The 22,385-nt window shown below is 41.5% G+C and overlaps 1 protein-coding gene across 4 annotated transcripts in view; it reads right to left on the bottom strand.

The window, feature by feature from the left end:
- RABGAP1 (RAB GTPase activating protein 1) overlaps positions 1-22,385 on the bottom strand; it is a 60,828-nt gene that overhangs the window by 38,350 nt on the left and 93 nt on the right. Inside the window, exons 1-12 of one of the 4 annotated variants that reach the window (XM_072352576.1) lie at positions 21,930-22,046; positions 15,793-15,994; positions 10,905-11,139; positions 10,188-10,392; positions 9,532-9,706; positions 9,082-9,239; positions 7,836-7,946; positions 6,735-6,801; positions 6,312-6,414; positions 5,336-5,505; positions 3,134-3,308; positions 1,277-1,370 (exon numbers count right to left, since the gene is read on the bottom strand). In XM_072352576.1, the coding sequence (XP_072208677.1) occupies positions 1,277-1,370; positions 3,134-3,308; positions 5,336-5,505; positions 6,312-6,414; positions 6,735-6,801; positions 7,836-7,946; positions 9,082-9,239; positions 9,532-9,706; positions 10,188-10,392; positions 10,905-11,139; positions 15,793-15,942 (1,643 nt within the window). In that variant the 5' untranslated portion in view covers positions 15,943-15,994; positions 21,930-22,046. Of the gene's footprint in view, positions 1-1,276; positions 1,371-3,133; positions 3,309-5,335; positions 5,506-6,311; positions 6,415-6,734; positions 6,802-7,835; positions 7,947-9,081; positions 9,240-9,531; positions 9,707-10,187; positions 10,393-10,904; positions 11,140-15,792; positions 15,995-20,998; positions 21,083-21,929; positions 22,047-22,385 lie in introns of those variants that run through there. The other 3 variants (XM_072352575.1, XM_072352578.1, XM_072352577.1) reach the window with 3 other exon arrangements.

Here is a 22,385-nt window from a genome sequence, read left to right as displayed (position 1 = left end):
ATTATCTTTCAGCCCTCAGAAGAATTACAAAAAACTCAAGCTGAAACTTTCTCATAGCAACAAATGAACAGAGCTCAGCTGTTAATGGAGCTTCTGTAAGACCAGGAGGGGGAAGGAAAGCGGATCTTAGCGCAGCCACCCCCTTCTTACAGGTGTCCATTTCTGATGCACCCATTCCTATCAACCGAGTCCAACACAGCAGTGCAAAAACAAACCAGCAGTAAAAGCTATTATCTAAATTAGCACTGAGCAACCACAGAAGATAAGAAATAATACTAAGATGTGATAACCTTAATTCAAAGACTAATGAGACCTGGTTAAGAGGTCACATCAGTACTTTCCCTCTGCTAAAGTGCATTAGACTCCTTCTAATCTGCTGTCCAACTCCTTAGATCCAATGCCCTTGGTAAGACCCTTGGTTGCTGTACAGCCTTCATCCTGCTCTTCTATGATATTAAGCAGAAGAAGGCAACAACTGAAGCAAGAGCTGAAACATGGCATATCTGAGCTCAATACGACGCTGTGCTTGTCATCTCTCTTTGCAAAAAGAAAAAAAAAACCACCCTAAATTTTTCAGTAATTAACATCAGTTTCTTAAAATCACTCAGGCTACTTGAAGGTGGGTGACTAAAGGAGCCTTTGCTAAAGGAGAACAGGTGTTGCATTAGCAACTTGACTGTCAGGAAACACTCTTTTTATAAACTGGCATTTTGTAGGGGAAAAAAAAATAGAACTCGTGTACTTCCCTCTTGGCAGGCTCTAGAGCCATCTTCCTTCAGAGAGGGGAGGAAAAGCATCTTTGCTATCCAAGTACAAATCCCCATATTCTTAAGCTGCGGTTACTAAGATATGACAGCTGCAGGGAAAAACGGCTGCGAAATAAATCAGAATTACAAAGAGGAAGAGATCTGTGCAAAATAAAGACAAGAAAATGCACCCCTTCTTTTATTACTTAGCTTAGATTTTGCTGTAGCAAAACTCCAGCGAAGCTTACATACATGTAACACACTCGTTTTAAGAGCCAATCACCCAAGGAAGCAGCATACAAGAATTTCTACACTGTATTTAAATACGCACTCAAAATTGAAAATACTTAAAACGTTCCCTGAAGAAATGCAAAGCCAGAGAATATTGGGTGCTATGGGAATGAACTACGGGATTAAATCAAAACTAAGTTCAGCTGGTTTCTGGACATCAGAAGAAATCCAGACAGAAGCAGCAAACAGGCTGACAGCACTCAGAATTTTAATTTTCCGAATGCAATTCTGCCACTCACCATTTGGACAGCAATTCTCCCCACGTCTCCAGAATTTTTTCTGCACACTCTTTGGAAACGTCTCCAGAACCACTCAAGAGAGGTTCATCATTGTCTGCCAATAGAATAGAGGGAATGCCATGAGATCAATAGACATTACCTTACCACAGCACACAAATATTGCTTTACTAACTGCATTAGCATGTGGCAAGAGGAATTCCTCATTTGTGGGTGCACCGTTTGTGGCTCAACACAGAGAAGCCAGAAGCAGCCTCTTCTCAGAGCTGCACAGGGATGTGATAAGATGCAGCAGACAGGCTGCAACATGTGAAATTCTGGCTACCAGTACGGAAAAAAGAATTTCCATGAAAATGGCCTAGCGCTGACACAAAGAGCCAGAGAGGCTCCGTACTGCATCACTGGATAATGTGAGAAACCAACAGGACAAGCTCTGGTCAATCTATCTAGCTGGGTTCCCACTGAGGCAAGACTAGAGGCCTTTCCCATAAGTAATTATATCCCGAACTTTTGGAAAATCATAAAAAAATCTCAAAGAGCACAATTTTCCCTACCTAAAAAGCTAAAATACTATACGAGTTGAAAAGACAATAAAAGCCATGTGATTCTACTGACCAGCAGCAAGCTTGCCACATTGTTAACATCCATGGAAGTCCACAATGTACTTTAACTGCTTTGTACTTTGAAACTCAGTACTTTCTGATACTATCTCTGACTTAAACTAAGCAGCTTTCTGAATCAAACTTCCAGCTGAGGGGGAAACGAGCAGGGAGTGCTTAGATGAGCACAATCACATCACTTGTTTTGAAACCAGTACTAAACTTAGGTGATGTCAGATATCTTTAAAGGCTCACAACAAGCTTCACATACAAAAATACACTTCATTGATAGAGCAGTCAATATTGTTTCCGCATTATTGATGAAACAGCATAGATAGAATTAAAAATACTATCTTAGTTGATACTTGAAATTGTCAGCAATGCGAGTGTTTACATCTACTGTAAACAACAACAAAACCACACACATACACATATGTTTGCATATATGTATGTACCCAGATAGCAAAGGCTTGGAGAATTTTTTTATGAATAACATTTTGCCAAGGAATTAAATTTGAAACTAATTTGGTTTTTCTTGGCTTTTTAAATAAGGATAAAGTAAGGCACAGAAGTGAAACAATTCACTCAAGGTCACATTAAGTGTCAGCAGAAAAAGCAGAATCTCAGGTCATCCATATTCAGCTCAGAGCTGTAAGGCCAGATGCTTACATACTCAGAACTAGTCCATACGCCGTATTTTAGCTCAAGAGATTTTTTTCTTCTTTTAAAAAATGAGAGAGATACTGAAAATGCATTAAGGTTCAGACTAGACAAGTCCTGGTATAGTTTTATGTATTACAGATGTCTATACTTTCCTCTTCACTAAAACACACTGCTTGCTTACATTTTCAAATACCAGCTTCTCATTTGCACTCTCAAATCTTTTCACAGCTGCTCAGGGAGGGGCAGAAGCTACATGAGAATCCCAAATTTTTAGCAGCCTCTTTTCACATTGTTCCAAATATATCACACTGAAGATTTTGTGAGGCCTGGGCTGAGCAAAGCAGAGACAAACCACAGAAGTGTCAGACAAGGGAGAGGCTGATGCAGGAATGCAGGGTTACTGGTTACTGAACAAGACTTAGAACGAAGAAACAATAAAAACCCCTGAGTAGCAGGGCCAAATTCTGATTGGAAAGAATTCAATGTGTTTCATAACTAAGATTTATCAACTACAGGGTTTTTTTTGGTTGGTTGGTTGGTTTGGATTTTCTTGGTTTTCATTTGCTGAAGAATTTAAAGCACACAATCTGTATCTTACCTTCCTCTTCATCATCCTCTGGCGGGGAAGGAATCATTGAGCCCTGTGACCCTGACTGGGGCAGGCGAAGAGAGGGGCTCGCTGTGGTTTTTCTTCTCTCCCTCTCCGATTCACTTTCTAGACACACGACTTCATACAATGTGTCTGAGTTATTCTTTCTGTCTTTTTGCTTTATCTAAAAAAACAACAACATCAACAAAAAACCTTTACCACCAAAAGCTACACAGATCTCCAGGTTACTTCATAAGAAGTTCTGCTTCTTTCTGGAACAGAATTGCAGACAAAGAAATGTTCTTACTCGCATTCTGCAGCAAATGACCCTCAATCCCTTCAGAACACTGCATGCATCACACAGCCTGCAAATGTCTCATCAATCCCAATGCCCCCCACCTCATACCTTCCACAAGAAGTCTGATTTCTCTAATTTCCTGGAAATACTGCTGAGAGCAAAAGGAGAATTCTAATTTCATTTTCCCACCATGTCAGCTGTCTTTAGCCATGCTTCCAAGTCAGAAATCTGCGCCTGCACAGCCATGAGAACACACTCACACACACACACACTGCTGGGTTCCAGAGTTTATTATGTGGTTCTATTCCCCCCTTAATTTTCAATGCCTTCACATCTTCCTTTGGTTTAAAAAGAGATTTTCCCCTTGTGAAATGTTTCCCAGACTTCAATGCAGTCCAAGAATTTTGATTTTATTTTTTTTTGTCATAAAGCAATAAAAATAGACAACAGGAAAGGAAGGATGAAGAAATAAAATGTATAATCATACTCTACATCAAGCTCCCAATGCTCAATTTTATTCTTTGGAGTATTTGAAATGAGGAGAAATGAATCAAAACTAAAAATTACTAAATCACTAAATGTAATCTGAGAAAATAAAATGTCTCTGCTTTCACCATTTCCGAATAAAGAAACACTGCCAAAGTAAGATAAGCCAACTCTACACAGCTGTATTTTTAATAGGCTAATCATGGCTCCATAGAAACAGGTTTCCCTTCCAGGCTTATCAGGCAGTACATTCTATATTTGTTGCTTCCACTATGAATTCTGATAATCTTCTATTAGTAAACACTGGAAGTTGGACAGTCTGACAGCGCTTTGGAAAGAAAAGAATTAGCTGAGATAAGTCACAATGCCTGTGAATTCAGCAGGACAAAAGATACAGAATTAGCTCGGTAAGATAAACTTCCTTTAAACCACCAAGAGGAGAAGGTGCCTCTTAGAGGTAGTAAAATATTTATAGCTCAGCAGCCTTAACAGCTCAACATCTCCATGCTCCACCTCAAAAATACCCAAAGTAAATAGACCGATCTCAATCAATTTCTGAAGGAAATTTCCTAGGACAGTTCCTGAAATGTTCATTCATATTCCAAGTAAAAGATGGGACAGACACAAAGAAGAATCCTTAGCAAACCTCATCTTTGTTACTACCAAGAAATACTGTCACTATACTTCAGTGTTTTAAGACAAATGAATGAGGAATAAAAATCACCACAGAAAAGCATCCTACTTCATTCAGACCTTCCTTTAAAAATAATACTTGTCAGGAAATCAGAAGGACCATAACCTTGCTTTTTTGAACCACATCCAGAACTACGAAACCTTGAAAGATCACATACAGCCACAGTGATGTTTGCTTCTGTATCTTTCCATTTCTTTAACCAGGACAGCTCAAAGCAGTAATTTCTAAAGCAGGAGAATGGCAGCTACTTCAAGTACATCATCTCTATAGTAACCCAGACCTTCAACTTTCCAGTCTTATTTTGAGACTACGTTATTGCCTCATATTGTCATTATGAGTATTCTGGACAGAAATAATTCTTTCCTTTTAAGCAGATATGGTAAAAAAGTAAGTTGGAAGAAACAATAAAGTTTTTAACAAGTTCTAGGGATTTATTTGTGATTGCTTGTATTTTTTTTTTCCTCCTAGAGAAACCAGGGATATGTGTGAAATCTCTACTTTAACCGATGGGAAACAACTGCAGCGAAATTCTGAATGGCTGACAGGCACAAATAACTGCAATTTTCTTTACCCTCAATGTACTTGTATTTATTCTGCATTACACCATCAGCCTACATCTCGATGGGTATGGTCAACCATATCACAGTTACCTTTGAAAAACAACCCTGCTAAATCACAAATTAACTGTATGTCAAAAAAGACGAAAAGAAAAAGAAAGAAAAAATATTATTACCTGTTTTAATTTCAGGAAAAAATTTTCAGTAGAGCTACGTTTGCTGAAGGGCCAGAACAGTCTCTCATTAGGTGAACAAACTCTGACTTTAGTCTCCAGAATGAATCGAACAGGTTCCTGAACCTCAGTTATCACCAGGTCCACAGCAGTAGTCATGAACAGTACTTTATCTAGAAGGAAATCCCAAAGCAACAGTAAGAGAAATACCCCACAGTGCAGATCTATCGCCTACCTAAATAACATTTTATTCCTTTTTAGAAGTAAGTTACGAAAAACCCAAGTCTTACCTCAACTAAACAGTTATTAAGACCCCCTCAGCAGTGTGAATTCAGAAAGCAGACTACGTACTATTCTCCAAAAGGAGTCAACTGCAGCAGCAGACTGTACCCAGCACCTGACATACAGGACTTTGCTGAGTCAATTCTCATGGAGTTTCCCAATATTTGAAGCTAACTGCGACAACACATTGCAAAGATGAACAGTTAGCTGGCATCTTAACAAAAGTAAAGACAGATCTGTTTCAGAACTCCAGAGAGCAATGCAGCATCAGTTACTTCCAGATCACTGCTGGAGAATTTCACTGTTATTATCATAGGTACAAAATCCTTTTTGTATTAAAAACTTGGAAGCAGAAAAATCAGAACTGATCACCGAAACGAAGCAAAGAGGAAGCCTGCAGTAGTCCATCCAGTGCAATTCTCAATGGGATTCTTAATACTCTAACAGAGCACAAGGATGCCGCACTCTGTCCCCACACTTATATATACAGCCTCTCATCAAGACACAATTATTCTTACAAGGTACTGTTCCTAAACTTAGGACTTTTCTTCTATACTTCTTTTGTTTCTGAGATTAGATCCCATATTATGAAGAAAGCCTTCGTGCAAGATGCATCTTAAAGAAAGGAGAACTGCTCCAATGCTCTCAGTATAAATTATCTACCTTGACTAGGGATAAAATCTAGCCAGGTTCATACCTTTTGGTGTTTCTTCATTTACAAATTGGAAGTGTGGAGATTTTTGATTCCAGCTACCAGTGATCACGTATGATTTCCCATCAGAACTTTTACCCATTGACTCCTGGAAACAAGGAAGCTTATGAATCTTTATTTAAATTAAAGCAACTTCTACACTGCAAGAGCTTCAGCTACATAAAACAGTTCCAGTAGAGATGAGAAAAGGGCACGTGAAGTTCATTTTGCACGATCCTGTAACAAAGATCATCTTCTGAAAATAAAAACAGAAGTAACAATTCAACCCAATTTTCCAGGGCAATACTCAAGAGCACGAGGTACAACATCAACACACAACAAGCGTGCCTAAGCATCTAAATCTTTTTGCCTGAGATCGTAAGCAATCATAGCACAAGTTATTAGATTTGGTTAATAAAAGACCCTTACCAAATCTAAAAGGTGCATGTCACCACTCCGAACATCCTTCCCACGGCTCAGGAGGAGGCCAAAACATCTGGAAAGCCAGGCAAGAGAAATTAATCTGCAAAAATGACTACTTATAAACAAATCATAAGCATTCCTTGTCTAAATATTCCATCACACACCACAAGCAGCCCACAAATGCAGTAACAAATGTCACCAACTCTTGACATTTGAGCACAGTATCGAGCACATCAACCAAAACAACGTCAAGCCAGCATTAAAAATGTCAAGCAAAATTTCACAAGAATATTTACGTTATGATTTTATCCTGCCTACAGTCGCCTATACAGTTCAATTGACTTTGTTTGCAAAGACAATTGTATGTCAAACAATCTCCCAATAAGGGCTCCCTATTCTGCAGATAGGACAACACTGCCTCTCTTCTCTTTTTGTTTTTTCTTGTTTTGTTTGAGACATGTTTGTATAGGATTCCACCTTTGATACTGACAAGAATCAGGAAATTCCATGAAGTGCAAGGATCTGCCCTCTATGGTTTTATTTTGCATAAATGCCACCCACTGAGGTATATTCCACTTCATCTTCTGGTTGACCACACTTATGAAGTTCCTGCTTTTTGTCAGACTGCAGTTTGGCAAAAGCTGCATCTTTTTTCTGTATTACAAAAAATACTAAACTCTGTCAGCCATCAAAAACTGCCTGTTTATTTCCATGAAATGGAAGACTTGAGATCTGAACGCTCCTCTTCCCTACAAAGGTGCTTCATATTCTAGAATTCCAGACCGCAGCAGATTCAAAGCATATGTACAAGAAACATTCTCAGATGCAACCAAGATGAAAGAAATGTTATTGAAGACATTAGAGGAGAGAGGTATGACCACCAGCTAAACAAGTAGATCTGTGCAAGATTTCACTGTGCCTGCATTGTGCCCCCTATCACACACAGGTTGAACAAACCAGCCAGATCTTCTACACAGCTCCACACAACTCAGAGGTGCAGAATTAAGTTACACAGAGTATTCATAAAACAGTTATTAAATCTCTGCCTCAGAAGGAAGAGCACAAAACGTTAAATAAAGATATATATTTTTTAATTTATTGAATTACCTCTCAATAGCAAGCTCCTTATTAGTTGTCTGTTGGACATAAATCACTATCTTCTTATCGATTCCTTGGCGGAGCTTAAAGCACTGCCTGTCCTTGTCTTTGGGAACTGCACTGTTATTTACCAGAAAGGGAAAAAATTATTCATAACATCATTTATCCGTATTCTTTGAATGCATCAAAACCAGCATTAGACATTTAGTGAAGCCAGCTTCTTATTCTAAAGAATTCAAGATCTTTCTTCTATGCACACTATCATCAGCAACATGAAAGAAATGACAACATAATTAAGAGATAGTATTTTATCACATGAGGTGAAAATCAAGTACACCTGGTTTTCAGAAGAAAAATGGTGGTGTTTATACTGTATGGCTAATTCTTGTGAGATTTCCAGCAGCATTTTAAGAAAGTTTCTGAATACTGATTCCTCATACTAAATAGATAGCAATTGCATGTTACTACTTATACAAAGCAGCATATCACTTTGTTCTTTCACAAGCAAGGCAAACACTGATTTTTTTCAGAAATCTAAGAGTTGTTTTAATTTCCAGTATAAGTATACCAAGTATAGCTCTGAACTTGAAGAGATCATACAAGAACTAGTGTCAAACCTCTAAAGCCAGCTAACTGCATTAAAACACGTACAGTACAGCCAATGTAGATAGGATTCTACTATGTTGGGATGGTTTTACACTACCTGCACCATGGTGGCTACGCCAACATTGGTACCATGCCAGCAGGACTGAACATCACCTAGTGTACCAACATGTGCAGCAGCTACACATCCTGGCAATTGCTGCTGCAGTATCTGAGCCCAAGAACCATCTGCATCTTTCATGCTCGGGCTCTGAGCTAATCATTTTTCAGCTGCTAACACTTGAGCAGTGCTTTGGACTGTCTATAATGGAAGGTGCTGAATAAATATTGGATCATTAGATGTGATTTATTTATTTATTTAATAAATAAAGCTTGAGCTATATGCAAATCCAAGAAGAGAAATGCTGCTGAAGATGTGGCTAGGAGCCAAGTCAGAATATTTGGCTCAAGAAGTCAGAACATTTGGCAGACATGCAGTACTGAAATAAAGACACTTCAGCAATTATAGGAGACTATAAATGGCTGCGTTAAACATGTAAGGGCACTGTGTATAGGCTGAGCAGAACAAAAAACCCAACTTCTAGCAGACCCATTCCCTTGCTTTCCAGTAAGAGAAACAGACACTGTATGCACAAGAATGAAGGACCTATACCTGAAATAACCTTTCCCATCATCTTCTTTGATTTCCAGTGACACAGAGAAGGTGAAAATATCGCTGTCTGGAGTCTGTGGAGTGGCAATGGCTGAGAGCGGAGTTTGTTTGGCAGAACGACGAAAGGCAGTGGCAAAGCTGTACAGAATTCGGCTCACCTGCATTCACACAGCAACAAAGAAAGTTCAGAAACATAGAAGTGAAAAGAATTAGCAGCTGAAAACCGATCTGAATTTTCACTTACTAACAGTACCTGCAGCTGCTGTAGGTCTAGTCAACTTTTCCTACACTTCTTAGAAGGAAAGAACATTAAACGTGCATTCTCATTTCATATCTGAGATTTGAAAAGTAATGAACTGTATTACTTCTAAAGTGCCTGATATAATTCTGCTCTATCTTGGAAATAACATTTGTGTTTACACAATTATTTGACAAAAAGATTCAACTTACAGCCTCTTGGATCTCACATCGAAAGACATGAATCCTGAAGAGTTCTGCGTTGTAGTGGCTTTCAGTGAAAGCAAAGCAGTCACATTCAGGGGTCCCATCATGCCCTCGTACACAGAAAAGGATTTTATAGATTGGATAATTTGCTATTTCTGTGTTCGTCTGAGGATCTAAAAGTCTGTAAACAGAGACAGAAAAAAAACCCTGCAGTTTCAGAAGAATTATTTCAGCCAGCTGTTAATTGCAAGCTTCAACAATTTAACAGTACTGGAGAATGTACCGCATACCAAAACTAACTAATATACAGAAGTGGATGGCCTCATCCCTACTAAACCTTGTCTACCAGCAGCTATCCAGCCCTACAGACCAAATATTTTTCAGGTTATTTCCAAAATGTTTAATCAATAACCACTCCCATCATGGCTTCTGTGGCACCCTGGGTCACCACTGTATTTCATACTAACCCTTGGGCATAAAGAATCAATGGTAAAAAAAAAAATCTGAAGCTCCAATTTTCATAGATCTCTTTAAAATCCACGTTTTCCGCTAAAAGAAATCCTAAGTTGCTCAAAACTTCTCCCAAATAAAACAGTAACTTACTTCCAGGACGATAATAATAATTTCAAATGGACAAAGCCAGTGTTGAACAAGCTTCATACCTCACTGTTCCTTCAGAGACATTAGGCACTGACAGAGTCACATCTAGAGAAATCTGGCACTGGCTTCGTAGGATGCACATCATTCTGAGGGCTTCCACTTCACTCCGGGGAGCATTCACAGAGGCACAGCCTAAGTAGGTGAGCTTGCTAAACACCACACTGTCCTCATCAGTCACAGGTGTAAAAGGGCTCAAGTCCCCACAGTCTAGGGTAAGACATAAAGTTGAACATAAGAAGAAAGACAAGGAATAAGTAAATTATCAGAGACTGACCAACTGCATGTGAAAAGCAACTAAGAAACACATTACAGAAAGACAGGCCAGAACAAAAGAGTTCAGAAAAAACCCTGCCTGCAAGTTACCGACAGCAGAGAACACTGCCATCCAAACTCTACAATCAGTTCACTCACAGAGCTCTGTGATACAAGTGTGCCAATTTTCCCTATAGTAGAAAGGTGTACAGACAAGCTAAACAGATTAATTTTTTACACAGCCAGGCAAATAACCCTAATATTTCTGCACGGGGCAAGTATAGAAAGTGTTTTCAGAGGAGAAAATGGTTTAGTATATAGTAATTCTTGAATCGCCCAACCTGTCTTAGGTGATTTTAATGAGAAAGAGGGACAGTTGGACACACCTGTACCTAAAACTCTCTTGTCTTTCCCCAGATAAAGCTATTTCAGAAGATACCACCAGGTATTCCCCAATTTTTTCTAACCTCCCTGGGATGGTTTCACTGGCAAACTCATTTCTGGCTTCTGGAGTCCTGCCACCGACACTGGGTTAATGGTAGAAGATGCTGAAGCTTCAAGGACAACAGGTTCTTCCCCATCACCATCAGTCCTAACTTCATAGCCATGGTCTCGGTCACTTGACTGATCTTCCATGGGTGGATCCATCAGCACATCTTCAAGTTCCCTCTGCAGCTGCTGTTCGCTTCCATTCCCAACAATCTAAGAGCCACAAACAGAGTTGGAACACAAGACCATTCGATTAAAAAACAAGAAAAACCACAAGCACTACCTCCCAGACACAGGGTCATTCACCAGCTGCTCCACAAACAGCAGTTAACAAATTTAACACGGTTATGGCCATAAACACAAACTGCAACATGCAAACGCTCACCAGATCAGATTCTATCCACCCTGCTTTAACAAACTAACAAATGGAGCTGAAAATAGGAATTTCCTGGTACCAGGAAAAGTGAGATTACTTTTAACTAGTCTCTAGTCACCAGCTGCAAAGACTGGCTTATGGCAGATGAAACTTAGACAACTACCCACTACAGTGGCCTATTTCAATTCTCAAAATGGTACCAGGAAGGACCAAATACAATTAAATACGCTAAGTGGTTCATGGGTAAGATCTCAAGGTTTCACAGGAAGAGAAGAAACTGGAATAAGACTACGACATTATGCTGAGGAGAAGTCATGTTTACTTCCTAACACTCATCTTCAGCCTGACCTTGTACTCTTTGAAGCCAACAGGAAAGCATGCAGCAGCCTAAGTTGTGTCAAATTTTCATCCCAGTGTTAATATTCTTTTTGATGATTCATCACAGAAGCAATTAAAAGAATCTTGCACAAGCACATGGTTAAAGGCATAATCCCTTTAAGAATCCCTTTAAGTATCAAGTTTATTGTTCAGGTTTATGCAGACATTCCTCCAAATGACAATGATGGAAGAAGATATGTCACATTGTTTTACTGTACGCGATTTGTATGTTTTGCAACAAAATATGACAGATCAATGAAAACATCCTACCTGCCCCATTAAAGCCTACCTATTTAAAATACTAAAGTATCTTCTGTTTTTACAGGAACTACATCCTACAGAACTTAAAATTCTGGCACAGACCAGCACCTATCTCATGGTCAGGGTTACAAACCAAGCAACTGAACACCAACTACTGTGTTTGGTACAACAATCTGTATTAATAAACTAAACCTATACACTACCCTATAAAGCATGATCTTGGAAATTACAGTTCCTAAAAACAGCAGGAACAAGTAAAGCACAAGCTCAAGCTGCTTACAGTGCAACAGGAAACAGGCACAAAAGGAAGAAAAAGACAGGGGAGATTTACATAGGATGTAATGTTACGTATGAGCAGCAGAACACAGCTCTGAAGAATTGCATTGATCCAGCTTAACTTATAAGTTACACGTAAACAAAAGCAAAGCCAATGCCTGCTTCCATGTATTTTATGAAGTGAGGAAAGTCTATACTTAACTATTATAATACATAGCATAAAAACATACAGGTGAAGTTCATAGCATCAGCAAAGAGCAACAGCCTGCAGAGTAGAATCTTCCTAGTAAACATTCCAAGAACTCAAGCTCAAAATCAGAATCCTCATTGTAAAGGTAATTTAAAAGTGTCTCCAAGACAGCCCTCCTTCTCAAGCCAGGCAACCCACCACAACTGAAAGCAACATCAAATACATTTTGGTCTGCAGGATTTCTGTTATTCTCATAATCCCAAGAATCAACAGCAACAAACCAGTTATCCAAGAAATAAGGCCTAAAATATGAACAAAGGCCAGCTTCACCTCAGCCAGTCTTGACAACCCCATCAATTCACCACATTGCTGGAACAGCAAACATGAGGTGTAAACTTGTTTGAAACTCTGCTGCAGTCCCCAAACCAATAAGAGGCAGCACAGAAGAGTGGAGCAGAGCTAATGGCAGCAATGAGTGTGGATCTAATACATAAGTTCATGTAGGTCTGCTTGAGACAGAGGACAGAAATCATTTAGCCTGGTTGACAGTTTCTCACAATACTGTAAACTAATTTGACCTTAGCTTTATACATAGTATATAGTCTCCTTCACAGGTCCCTTTACAGTGCCACAAATCATTTATTAGAAGCATTGGTTATAGCCTTCTCCTCACTCTTGTGGACTCTGCTGTGCATTAGTTCAGTTCACAGCGCTATTACCTAGAACTCTAACTTAGCAAAGGTCTCACAATGCAAGGCTTAGGTTTGATCTACAAATTCAAAGCCTACTACATTCTGCAAACACGAGCCTAGATTCTAGCACCATCGTCAGATTGCATTTAGCAAAGGTAGCATCCTCAAACTGCTTTTCTAAAGAAACAGAGCACCAGAAAAAGACTTCTGCTCAAACACAAACCTAAACTTATTCTGTGTTTCTCTTGGTGGGCTCATCAGAGCAAATGGGTTTTGACATCTGCAGTTCAACCTCGTTACATATATCAAAACAATTGCTTCTTCCTTAAAAATCCCTTCTTCCCCATTTGTTCCTATGAAAAGCCTAACTTCAGGTCTCATTTTGTAGTTAGACTGTTTCCACACACTGTTTAACACTTAGAAATCACTGTTTAACACTCAGAAATCAACAGTACTTTCAACAGCCAGTTCTCTGACAACCTTGAAAACTCCATTTATCTCTTCACACAGATAAACAGTTCAACAATACAGTAAAATTGTCTACTGAAGGGCTATTTGAGGACTAATAAAAGGATAATGAACAAAGCTATATTCTGGAGTAGCATCTCTATACTCTTTTTAAAAAAACTAGAGGACTATTTCATACCATAAGGCCAGCTAAAGCAGAAGGAAGGAGGTTACACAGGAATTTTCCTACTGACAGAACTTAAACTGAGCACTGACTGCTTATCTAAGGCATAACATTTCCATTAATCATACAGGTTACAGCCAATAACAGAGCAGTACGTGTGCTCAAGCGTCAGGAAATGGAAAGGCTCAAGGTGAATCGCCTGGTTCAGGGATTGCGCTCAGTCCTGGCACCAAATTCAGAAAGCAGCTTATCTTTAAGACCTGAAAAACACTGTGACATTTAGCACCAAGCCAGTGAACAGCACAACTTCCCTGTACAATTGTTGATTATTGGGAAGCAGCAGTGCTAATGCTCTCCTTTCCCCAACAAGAGGATGAGCACGCCTGGAACAAGTCTTTTATAAACTACTTTGGAAGTAAATATATACAGAAAAGTTGAACAGGAAGTTTCAGGAGTCAGACTGAAACTCATTAAAGATACTCTTCTCTGAAACACTTGCAATACTTATGAAGATAACTTTATACATATGTCCCTTTAATGCTTTGATTGTACTCAACAAAGTGCATCCTACCATCCTAACAAAAGGAAAGGGCCAGGAAAATCACAGTAAGGCAGTCCTTAGACAAGCAATACAAATCTCTCTCTTGTGGAGTGAGAATTGTTGCAGGCTGTGGCATTTTGCATGTCCAAACTTTGTTTGGGAACAACAGTGTGGAATGAAAAATCTGGTAGACCATGAATGTCCCCTGGGGTCTCAAAAGACAACCTGTAACTTTGTGAGGTAAATCACTTACATTACCACATAGGCATTCTCAAGGTAAGGACCACTATGGATAGAAACCATACTGCATTCTGAAGTTTTACAGCTGCTGGTATATGCAGCACTTACAAAGGAGCACGAGGTTACAGTCCTGTGTCAGGTTGCAGTCATTCAGCAAGTTTTACAGAACACCATGCTGATTATTGAAGACATTTCAAACATTTGCAGACTATCCATCTATGAGGTGAGAATACAAATTCTGCAATTGCAATAAACTGTAAGTGAACATTTTTGCCTGATTAAACAAAAGACCTTGAGACTTACAAAACAGAATTAACTTGAAGTCTTCTGTAAAAGAAAATAGCCACTATACTGGCCTGAACAGCGCGGGCCTCAAATCAATGCAAGAAAAACAAAGAAAGCAATTGGAAGTAAAAGACAAGCAAAGGCATCAAGAAACGTTCAACAAAGTCTCTGTTCCGACTGCTGATATGGAAAAGAGGAACACCCAGTCCACCAGATGGAAGCCAACTCATTATCGTCCTTAAAGACAAAGATGTGACTGTAGTCTCCTGTAACAGTGGGATAGGTCTTTCCATATCCCAGCAAGAACACACTAACCTGAAACACTACAGGAAACATTCAGCCTTTAACACATTAAAAAGGCAGAATTCTGAGTGACCACCTTATTAGTGTCACTTTGCTAAAGACCTGTGAAATATATATTGGGATGAAAGATTTTCTTTAAGTAGCTGAAAAAAAAAGAAAAAGAAGCGATGAAGGTCTCTTTCCATAAATATCCTTTTTAAAGTGAGAAGATGTCAATGCCCCTCCAATTCACAGAAGCCTACCCACGTAAGCCTGTATTCTCAGATTCATGTCAAGTTGTTAGTTTTAACTACACTTACATTTCTTAAAGAGAATGTTTCACATTGGGGAAAACTTTAATATATAACTGAATTTAAAAATACATTCAGATCAAATGTGTGATATTGCTTTCTACCTGAAAGCTGTGAGGAAATCACAGTTTCAAGTTCTTAACACTGCTTCATACTGAAGAATTCATAAGGGAGTCAGTGAAGTGGGAAAGAAAACAACCCACAGGTAATGATGGGTCTTACACAAAACCTAATTATCTCCTTGACATCAGCAAAGTAATGCAGAAACTACTGGCAAAATCAGTTCTTGAATAAGTTCTCCTTTCTGTCAAGTTTTCCACAATAAAGAAGTCCCTCTTTAAGCTCTTCTATGGTTAGTTTGAATTAGAAGAATAGTGAACAAACTCAGGTTATTAGTTCTTACCTTCAGTCCTGTTTTTTCATCATCACTACCATTATTTGTAGATGGTGTTTCATCCCCTTGCCTGGAAACCAAGACAAAATCTTCACTGTTAAGAGTGGATACCGAGTCTGAAGAGACACTGATTTTTCCAACAGAAGCCTTGTCATCCATGACTTAAAAAGGAAGTTCGACTCATGAATGAGATTAAATATTTTATAAACTCCTGAAAAACAAAAATCATAAAAATACTTATATAAACTTCATGCTAAAATGCTCAATTGCTTCTCTTCAGAAACCTGCTGACTAGTTAAAAAAAAAGAAATATAACACATCTGACAGCATAACCAAGACACACAACTCTTCTGACAGTGTAAACTAATGGCCCTTTGACTTTGCTAAGAAGCACACCACTATTAGATCACTGGCTTCCACAGCTCACAAATGGGAAGTTAATGCATCTTTTTGCAGTATTTCATGATTGTATCACACACTGCTCTACACAAAGGACAAAATGGGCCCTTGGAGTATGTGCTACATGCGGTGACAAGGGACTCATTTTAAGGCCAGAACTATACAGCCCATTTCCTTTCTTCAGATATTCCATCTCCCTTCATCTATGCTCACATACACACGAAAAAAACACAACAATTTCTGTAGCTACCAGAGCACACTGCAGCCACATTCCCAGCCCCCAGGAAAGAGCTAGATCCAACCCTTGGTATTTTGCACTAAAGATGCTCTAGAACCGTGGGACATTTAGTGCCCTGTGAGCCTATGCTGAATCTTCTGTACTGTAAGGAACAATAAAAGAAAAGATTCCAAGAAGCAGGAAGAACAGCGTGGGCTGGATCAGTACTGAGAATCAGAGCCAAAAGAGGATTTTAAAAAGCTAGAACTGGCACAGAGAGATACTTGAAGAAAGGAACAAAAGGTGAAGTTCAGCTGCACACCTTGAACTCTGAAACACAGATTCTCAGAATCAATGGCTCAAAACAGAATGTTGCGATAAAAATGGCTGATCAAATTTCCCAGAAACCCAATCACACCCTTATCACAACAGCTTGGGTCTTTACATAATCCCAAGCACACCCAAACCCAAGCACCTTTTCTACCCAAGCTCTGCCTTCCACTTGGAGGAGCACAGTCCCAACCCAGGAGCAGCAGAGCAGCCAAACGCTGTGAGTTGGTATGTCCAGCACAGCTCATCACATTCCTCTCTGAACCAAGAACAAAGCATCTGAAAATAGCAAAGCCTGCTTTTATTTCTATCAATACCCTTCTCCCCCTCCACAGCCACCAACATGACTTGAACATCTGCCAGGATGACAACACTTTTTTTTTCTCGGTTATTTTTAACCTGATCAGTCTGAGTCCCTTCACAGTCCCGAAAAACTGGACAACAGAAGTGCATATGATGAATGGATGCAGGTTGTTCATTAATGTATACCTGTGATTGCTGGCTTTCATGTTCAAAAGTGTGTATGATATTTACATAACCTTTTTGGAGAGATGCTCTGGCTTCTAGTGACAATTACTGCCTGAGAAATGTAGACAGTTAGAAAGTTCCACAGCTGCACGTGGCCATCTGACTCGAGGTGCAGATACCTTCAAGGTGGGGCACAGCTCCCATTTTTAAAGTTGGCACTGTCTAATTTCTAATTAAGTTCCTTTCTGCATCATCTACAGAGAATCTGTAAATAAATCTGTGAAAATAACTGAAATCAAATATATTGAAGCACAATATAAGTGAGCTTCAAACATTTGCCAATCCCCTCAGTTGCACTGTTTTCATTCAAACGGTGCAAACTCACCTGCCACACAAAGGCAGCACAAGCAGAAGAGCTGCCTTTGATCACATCTAGCTGTAAAGATCACCCAGGCGAGGCAGAATTCAGCAATTTATTTGGCCATAGCGTGACTGTCCTAAGGTGTTAATTTCACCTATTTCCAAATACTTTCAATCCAACACCCTTCACCAGCATTAACTTCAACTCCAGGAAAGTTGTGCTGTGCTTTTGTACACTACTTGTGGCAGCATGCTGCAAACAGCACGCGCACTGCACAGGGGCACCACTGGTTCAGCCCAACCCCTGCTGCAGTTTCACAACCAAGAACTGCAACAGCAGAAGGTCCCAATTAGCCCAACTTTGCCAAGTTTACATTGAGCAAAACTCTTACTGACATTGCACAAGACAAGAAAGCACAGGAAAGGGGACAGCACAGAAGACTGCTGCAAGAAGCTTTTGTTTATTACTGATGCACCACATTGCCCAATACCTCTGGAACCAGCAACAGAGGTTGGGATTAACGCCCAAATAGTCCAGTTGCAAAAGCACTGCCCTAAAATACCAAAAACACTAAAACATTGTCTGAACTTGGCCAGAATTTCCATACCCCCTAACTTTGCTTCCCATGCACTTTATTTCCCCTGCTGCTTTGTATCACTTTCAGGCAGACTGTCTCACAGATCGCTTTACCTGAATTGAAAACTCACAATGGCAAAACCCACAGCAGGAAGCTCTGAGCTCATTAAAGCACATGCTGGTGCAGAAGGGTGCACATCAAAGCCCAGCAGAGCAGTGACGTGCAGCAGGCCCATACCTCCTCTGAAATCAAAAGGAGAGAACACCAGCAGCAGGGACAGCACGTCAGCACCGCCAGCAGCCATCCCAAGGACCAAAGTGTCTGTTCTTGCAATGTGGGGAATAGGGAGAAAGCCAAGGGCTGACCTCGAGTTTCAAGGCTTCTCTGAAGAAGCCAACATCTCAGCCCTTGCAAGGAAAGAGACCACTTTGTTTCAACACAAATAAAACACGAGCGTTCACATAGTTTTGTCCCTGACACAGAGCTACAGCTCAGTAATGCATTTGCCTGAAGGTGTCTTTACACCTCCATGGGAGGCAGATGCCTGGGCACTTCACAGACTGAGAGGCAAATTTTTATTAACCTCTCTGCTTATCTGTGTAATTAAGCGGGTTTCCTGGCCTCCCCCCTCACAACAGACCACTGGAAAAAGCTGCAAATGAGGAACGCAACATGGCTGGCTCTTGGATCACTGCTTGCAGTTTTGTTCAAATTTCTAATTCTCAGTAGGATTCTCCTTCACTCTGTGCTTGCAGTTGTTACACATTTCAAGTCCAAGAACCAAACTACATTTTAAAAGCATTCTTGTTTATCTCTTAAGCAACCACCCAGCTGTAGCAGCCTCCTTACTCTGGCTATTTAAGATAACGTCAATCAAACACCAAAGACACCACACGTCATGCTAAGATCTCACGTAACTGGAAGACAACCCCATCAAAGTTCAAGAGTGGTTCAAGAGATTTATAAAATACCTGTCCTTCAGAATCACAGAATCAATAAGGCTGGAAAAGACCTCTCAGGTCATCAAGTCCAATCATCAACCCACCCCCACGATGCCCCTAAACCAGGTCCTTTGCCTTCTTACCCTTTCCCAACAGTCTGGCACCTGACCTGCAAGTCGCAAGCAAAACTTTCCCTGTCGTACGGTCAGAATAAAATTAAATGAGATTAAAGCAAACTACATAAAAATTAAAACTTTCCATTTTGTATTGCTCTCAGCAAGGCCCAAACAAAACCTCGTGATGCTGCAACAAGGGGAGCAAATCACAGCCAGGGCTGCCTCACTCCACTTCCAAAGACTGCCTGGTTTGCAGTATTTCGAATGGCCACGGTAACTCAACATGCCAGAAGGAAAGCAAAAGAAAACAAGGTTTCAGTTGTGAACTTCTCCAGCTGCTCAGAGCAGCTGTTACTCACGTCAGCACCAGAAGTAGCACTGAATTTGGAGGTAAATTAAACTTAAAAACAAAAATAATGGGGTTTTCAGAGCAGAAGTGAGAATAAGCATGAGAACAACTGTGCAAAGCTAGAGAGAAAAGGTGATCTTTTCTCATTCAGAATCCTTTCAGCTTTCACACTTCTGAAGCAGTTCCTACAGCAATTGCACAAAACACAGCGTGGCTGAGGGATGCACCAGGTACAGAGGAATGATACAGCAACGTGTCTTAAATTACTGAAAACAAAATTAACTTAAACAACAAAGTCAAAAAGCTTGGCATGCAGAAGAAACCTATACCTACTACCCCTAAAAATAATAAAAACCCACTACATACAATGCCACAAATCACTAAATGCAGGAGGCAGCAGGACACTGAGGGGACTGACTCCATATGAATTCAGCACTGAAAGTAACATCATTTCTGGTTCTATTTCTCTGCTGTAACAGAACTCAACAACAACAGCCACAGCCCAGTGTAAGCAGTTGCTCTCCTTCCCTGGATTCCATTATCTGCAACTCAGTCAGGGTAAAAGGTGGAATTTATAGCAGTTCAGAAGCTTTATGAAGGACTATCCAAAGCTGGTTTATAACAAATAGGCACCATTCCTTAGAATCGCTGGCTCTGTACAGGCTTTGACACCTATGGTATTTTTTCCCCCTCACTTCCAAATAATGCACATGTATTGCTTTATACACAGAGTCCTGAAAAAAAAAAGCCTGTCAAGTGCTAAAGCACAGTGCTGTCTGACAGGCAGCTGCCCAGATTTTCTGTCTGAGCAGAGCAAGAAATTGTAAGAACAAAATCAGTGCCACGCTGACAGACGTGTGGGAAAGGAGCTGTGGTTTGAATTCTTCTGAGCACATACCTGCAGCAGTATTCTATTGCAGCTGTGGGAAAAAAAACATGCAAGGAAGATCAATCACCAGCAGCCTTCTTCTTCTCACGTATCACATGCTCAGCCTGCATAACCCTATGTTTGATCTTCACCCACCACTCCTTCAAGGAAACAGCTACAGCCTCACCTTCCCCATGCAGAACGTTCTCAAAGGCAATGAGAAGCAGTTTGCACTCAGAACGAAGCAATAAAATCATTGGAATACTGCATGTGAAAATAAAGACTTTGGATGACTAAAGAGAGCAAATTATATACAAATAGCAACTGCAATGCTAAACCTTGCGAGCATTTTAAAGGCCTCGGACAGCCACAGAGGTTCACACAACGCTCAAGAGAGGAACCCAACCAGGAATAGCACTGCCCCAGCATACAGCCCCACCACCCCGTGGGCACAGAGAAGCACAGCTTGCAGGGGCTGCCGGAGTCACTGCCCATTTCATGCAAAACCAGGAATCAGACAACACACAGGGGTTCAGCTAACGCAATATTTGTTAACACTCCTTAGCAGAGTCATAATTTTGCTTTTAACCTTAATTTGAACTCAGATGAGAGAACTTTAACTTTAGGTTCCTGTACCAAGCAGATCCTCCAGTTCAGAAACAAAGTGCAGGCCCTGGGAAAGGCAGAGAAGAAACAGCTGCTGCCTCAGGCAGCCCAGCCCAGAGCAGTGTGTGGGGAGCTGCCCAGGAGTGCCCCACGCACACCCTGCTGGGACAGGCAGGCAGAGCACAGGGCAGGGGCACCCAGCCAAAAGGCAACACTCCACGTCCCTCTGCACCCCTCTCATCACAACTGATGTGAACACAGTGCTTCACTCACCAGCCAAACGCTGCACTTTAAGAACATGCTGTGAGAGCTGAAGAAAAAACACAAGTTCCATGCGATACATGCTGCTAAAAGCTGCCCGCCCTTGGAGTTGGGAAGGGAAGGAAAGCCCTATGCCAGGCTCCATTTGTTAGTGTACTTTCTGTGTACACAGAATGAAGTCTGCTCAGGTCCTTGACCTTTCCACACTCAGTAGCAGCCGTTAGAAGTAAAACCACCGTGTTTCTGATGTGCCCACTGCTGCCAGGCGTTTTGTAAAAACAAAGTAGACAAGAACGTCTCCAACAGCATCACCATGGAACAAACCCCTGCACACGTTGTTCGGGAACAGCCCCAGCTGCACGCAGCATCACAGCCGTGCATTGCCCGGTGCCCAGTTTGTGTTTTAGGAAGAGATGCAATTACTCCTTTCTCTCCCAAACTTCTCTCCCGTCGCCTTCTCCTCCTCCCCACAAACGACCCGAGCAGAACCGCGCAGAGGAAACCCACAGACACTATTTCCACCCGTTCCATCCCGCTCCATCACTGTCAAAACGGGTTTGTAACCCGACTGCAGGCGGTCCGTTTATTTACACTTCGTTTCGCCCCAACCCGACGCGGCCCTCGGCACCGACCCGCTGTGCTCCGGCACGTACTTGCCAATAGGAAGGGAAAACCCGAACGGAACGCGGCCGCTGCGGCACACGGGGCAGAAAAGGGCTCTGGAGACGACGGAGCGCCGCGGATCGGGACCCGCCCGGGAACCCCCGAACGCCGCGGATCGGGGACGCCGGATGCACGGGGCGGCCCCGAACACCGCGGGTCGCGGGGACCGACGCGGCCTCCACCGCCCCGGGCCCGGCTGAGGGCAGCGCCCGGCGGGTGGGCTCCGCTCCGGGACGGCGCACGCAGGAGGCCCGGAAACACCGCGGCGGCAGGAGGTGAGGAAAGGGCGGGCCGCGGGAGGCCTCCGCTGCTCTCCCACCGATGGGAGGCGAAGAACCGCGGGGCGGCACCGCGCGCGGACCGGTACCGGGGAGGGGCCGAGGGCCGGCGGCGGTGGGCGGCCCGAGGGAGGGGGCGCGGGAGCCCCGGCCGGCAGCGCGAGCCCC

Source organism: Excalfactoria chinensis, chromosome 18, assembly GCF_039878825.1.
Source record: "Excalfactoria chinensis isolate bCotChi1 chromosome 18, bCotChi1.hap2, whole genome shotgun sequence".
NCBI lineage: Eukaryota > Metazoa > Chordata > Aves > Galliformes > Phasianidae > Excalfactoria > Excalfactoria chinensis.
This window is presented reverse-complemented; position numbering and strand designations above follow the sequence as displayed.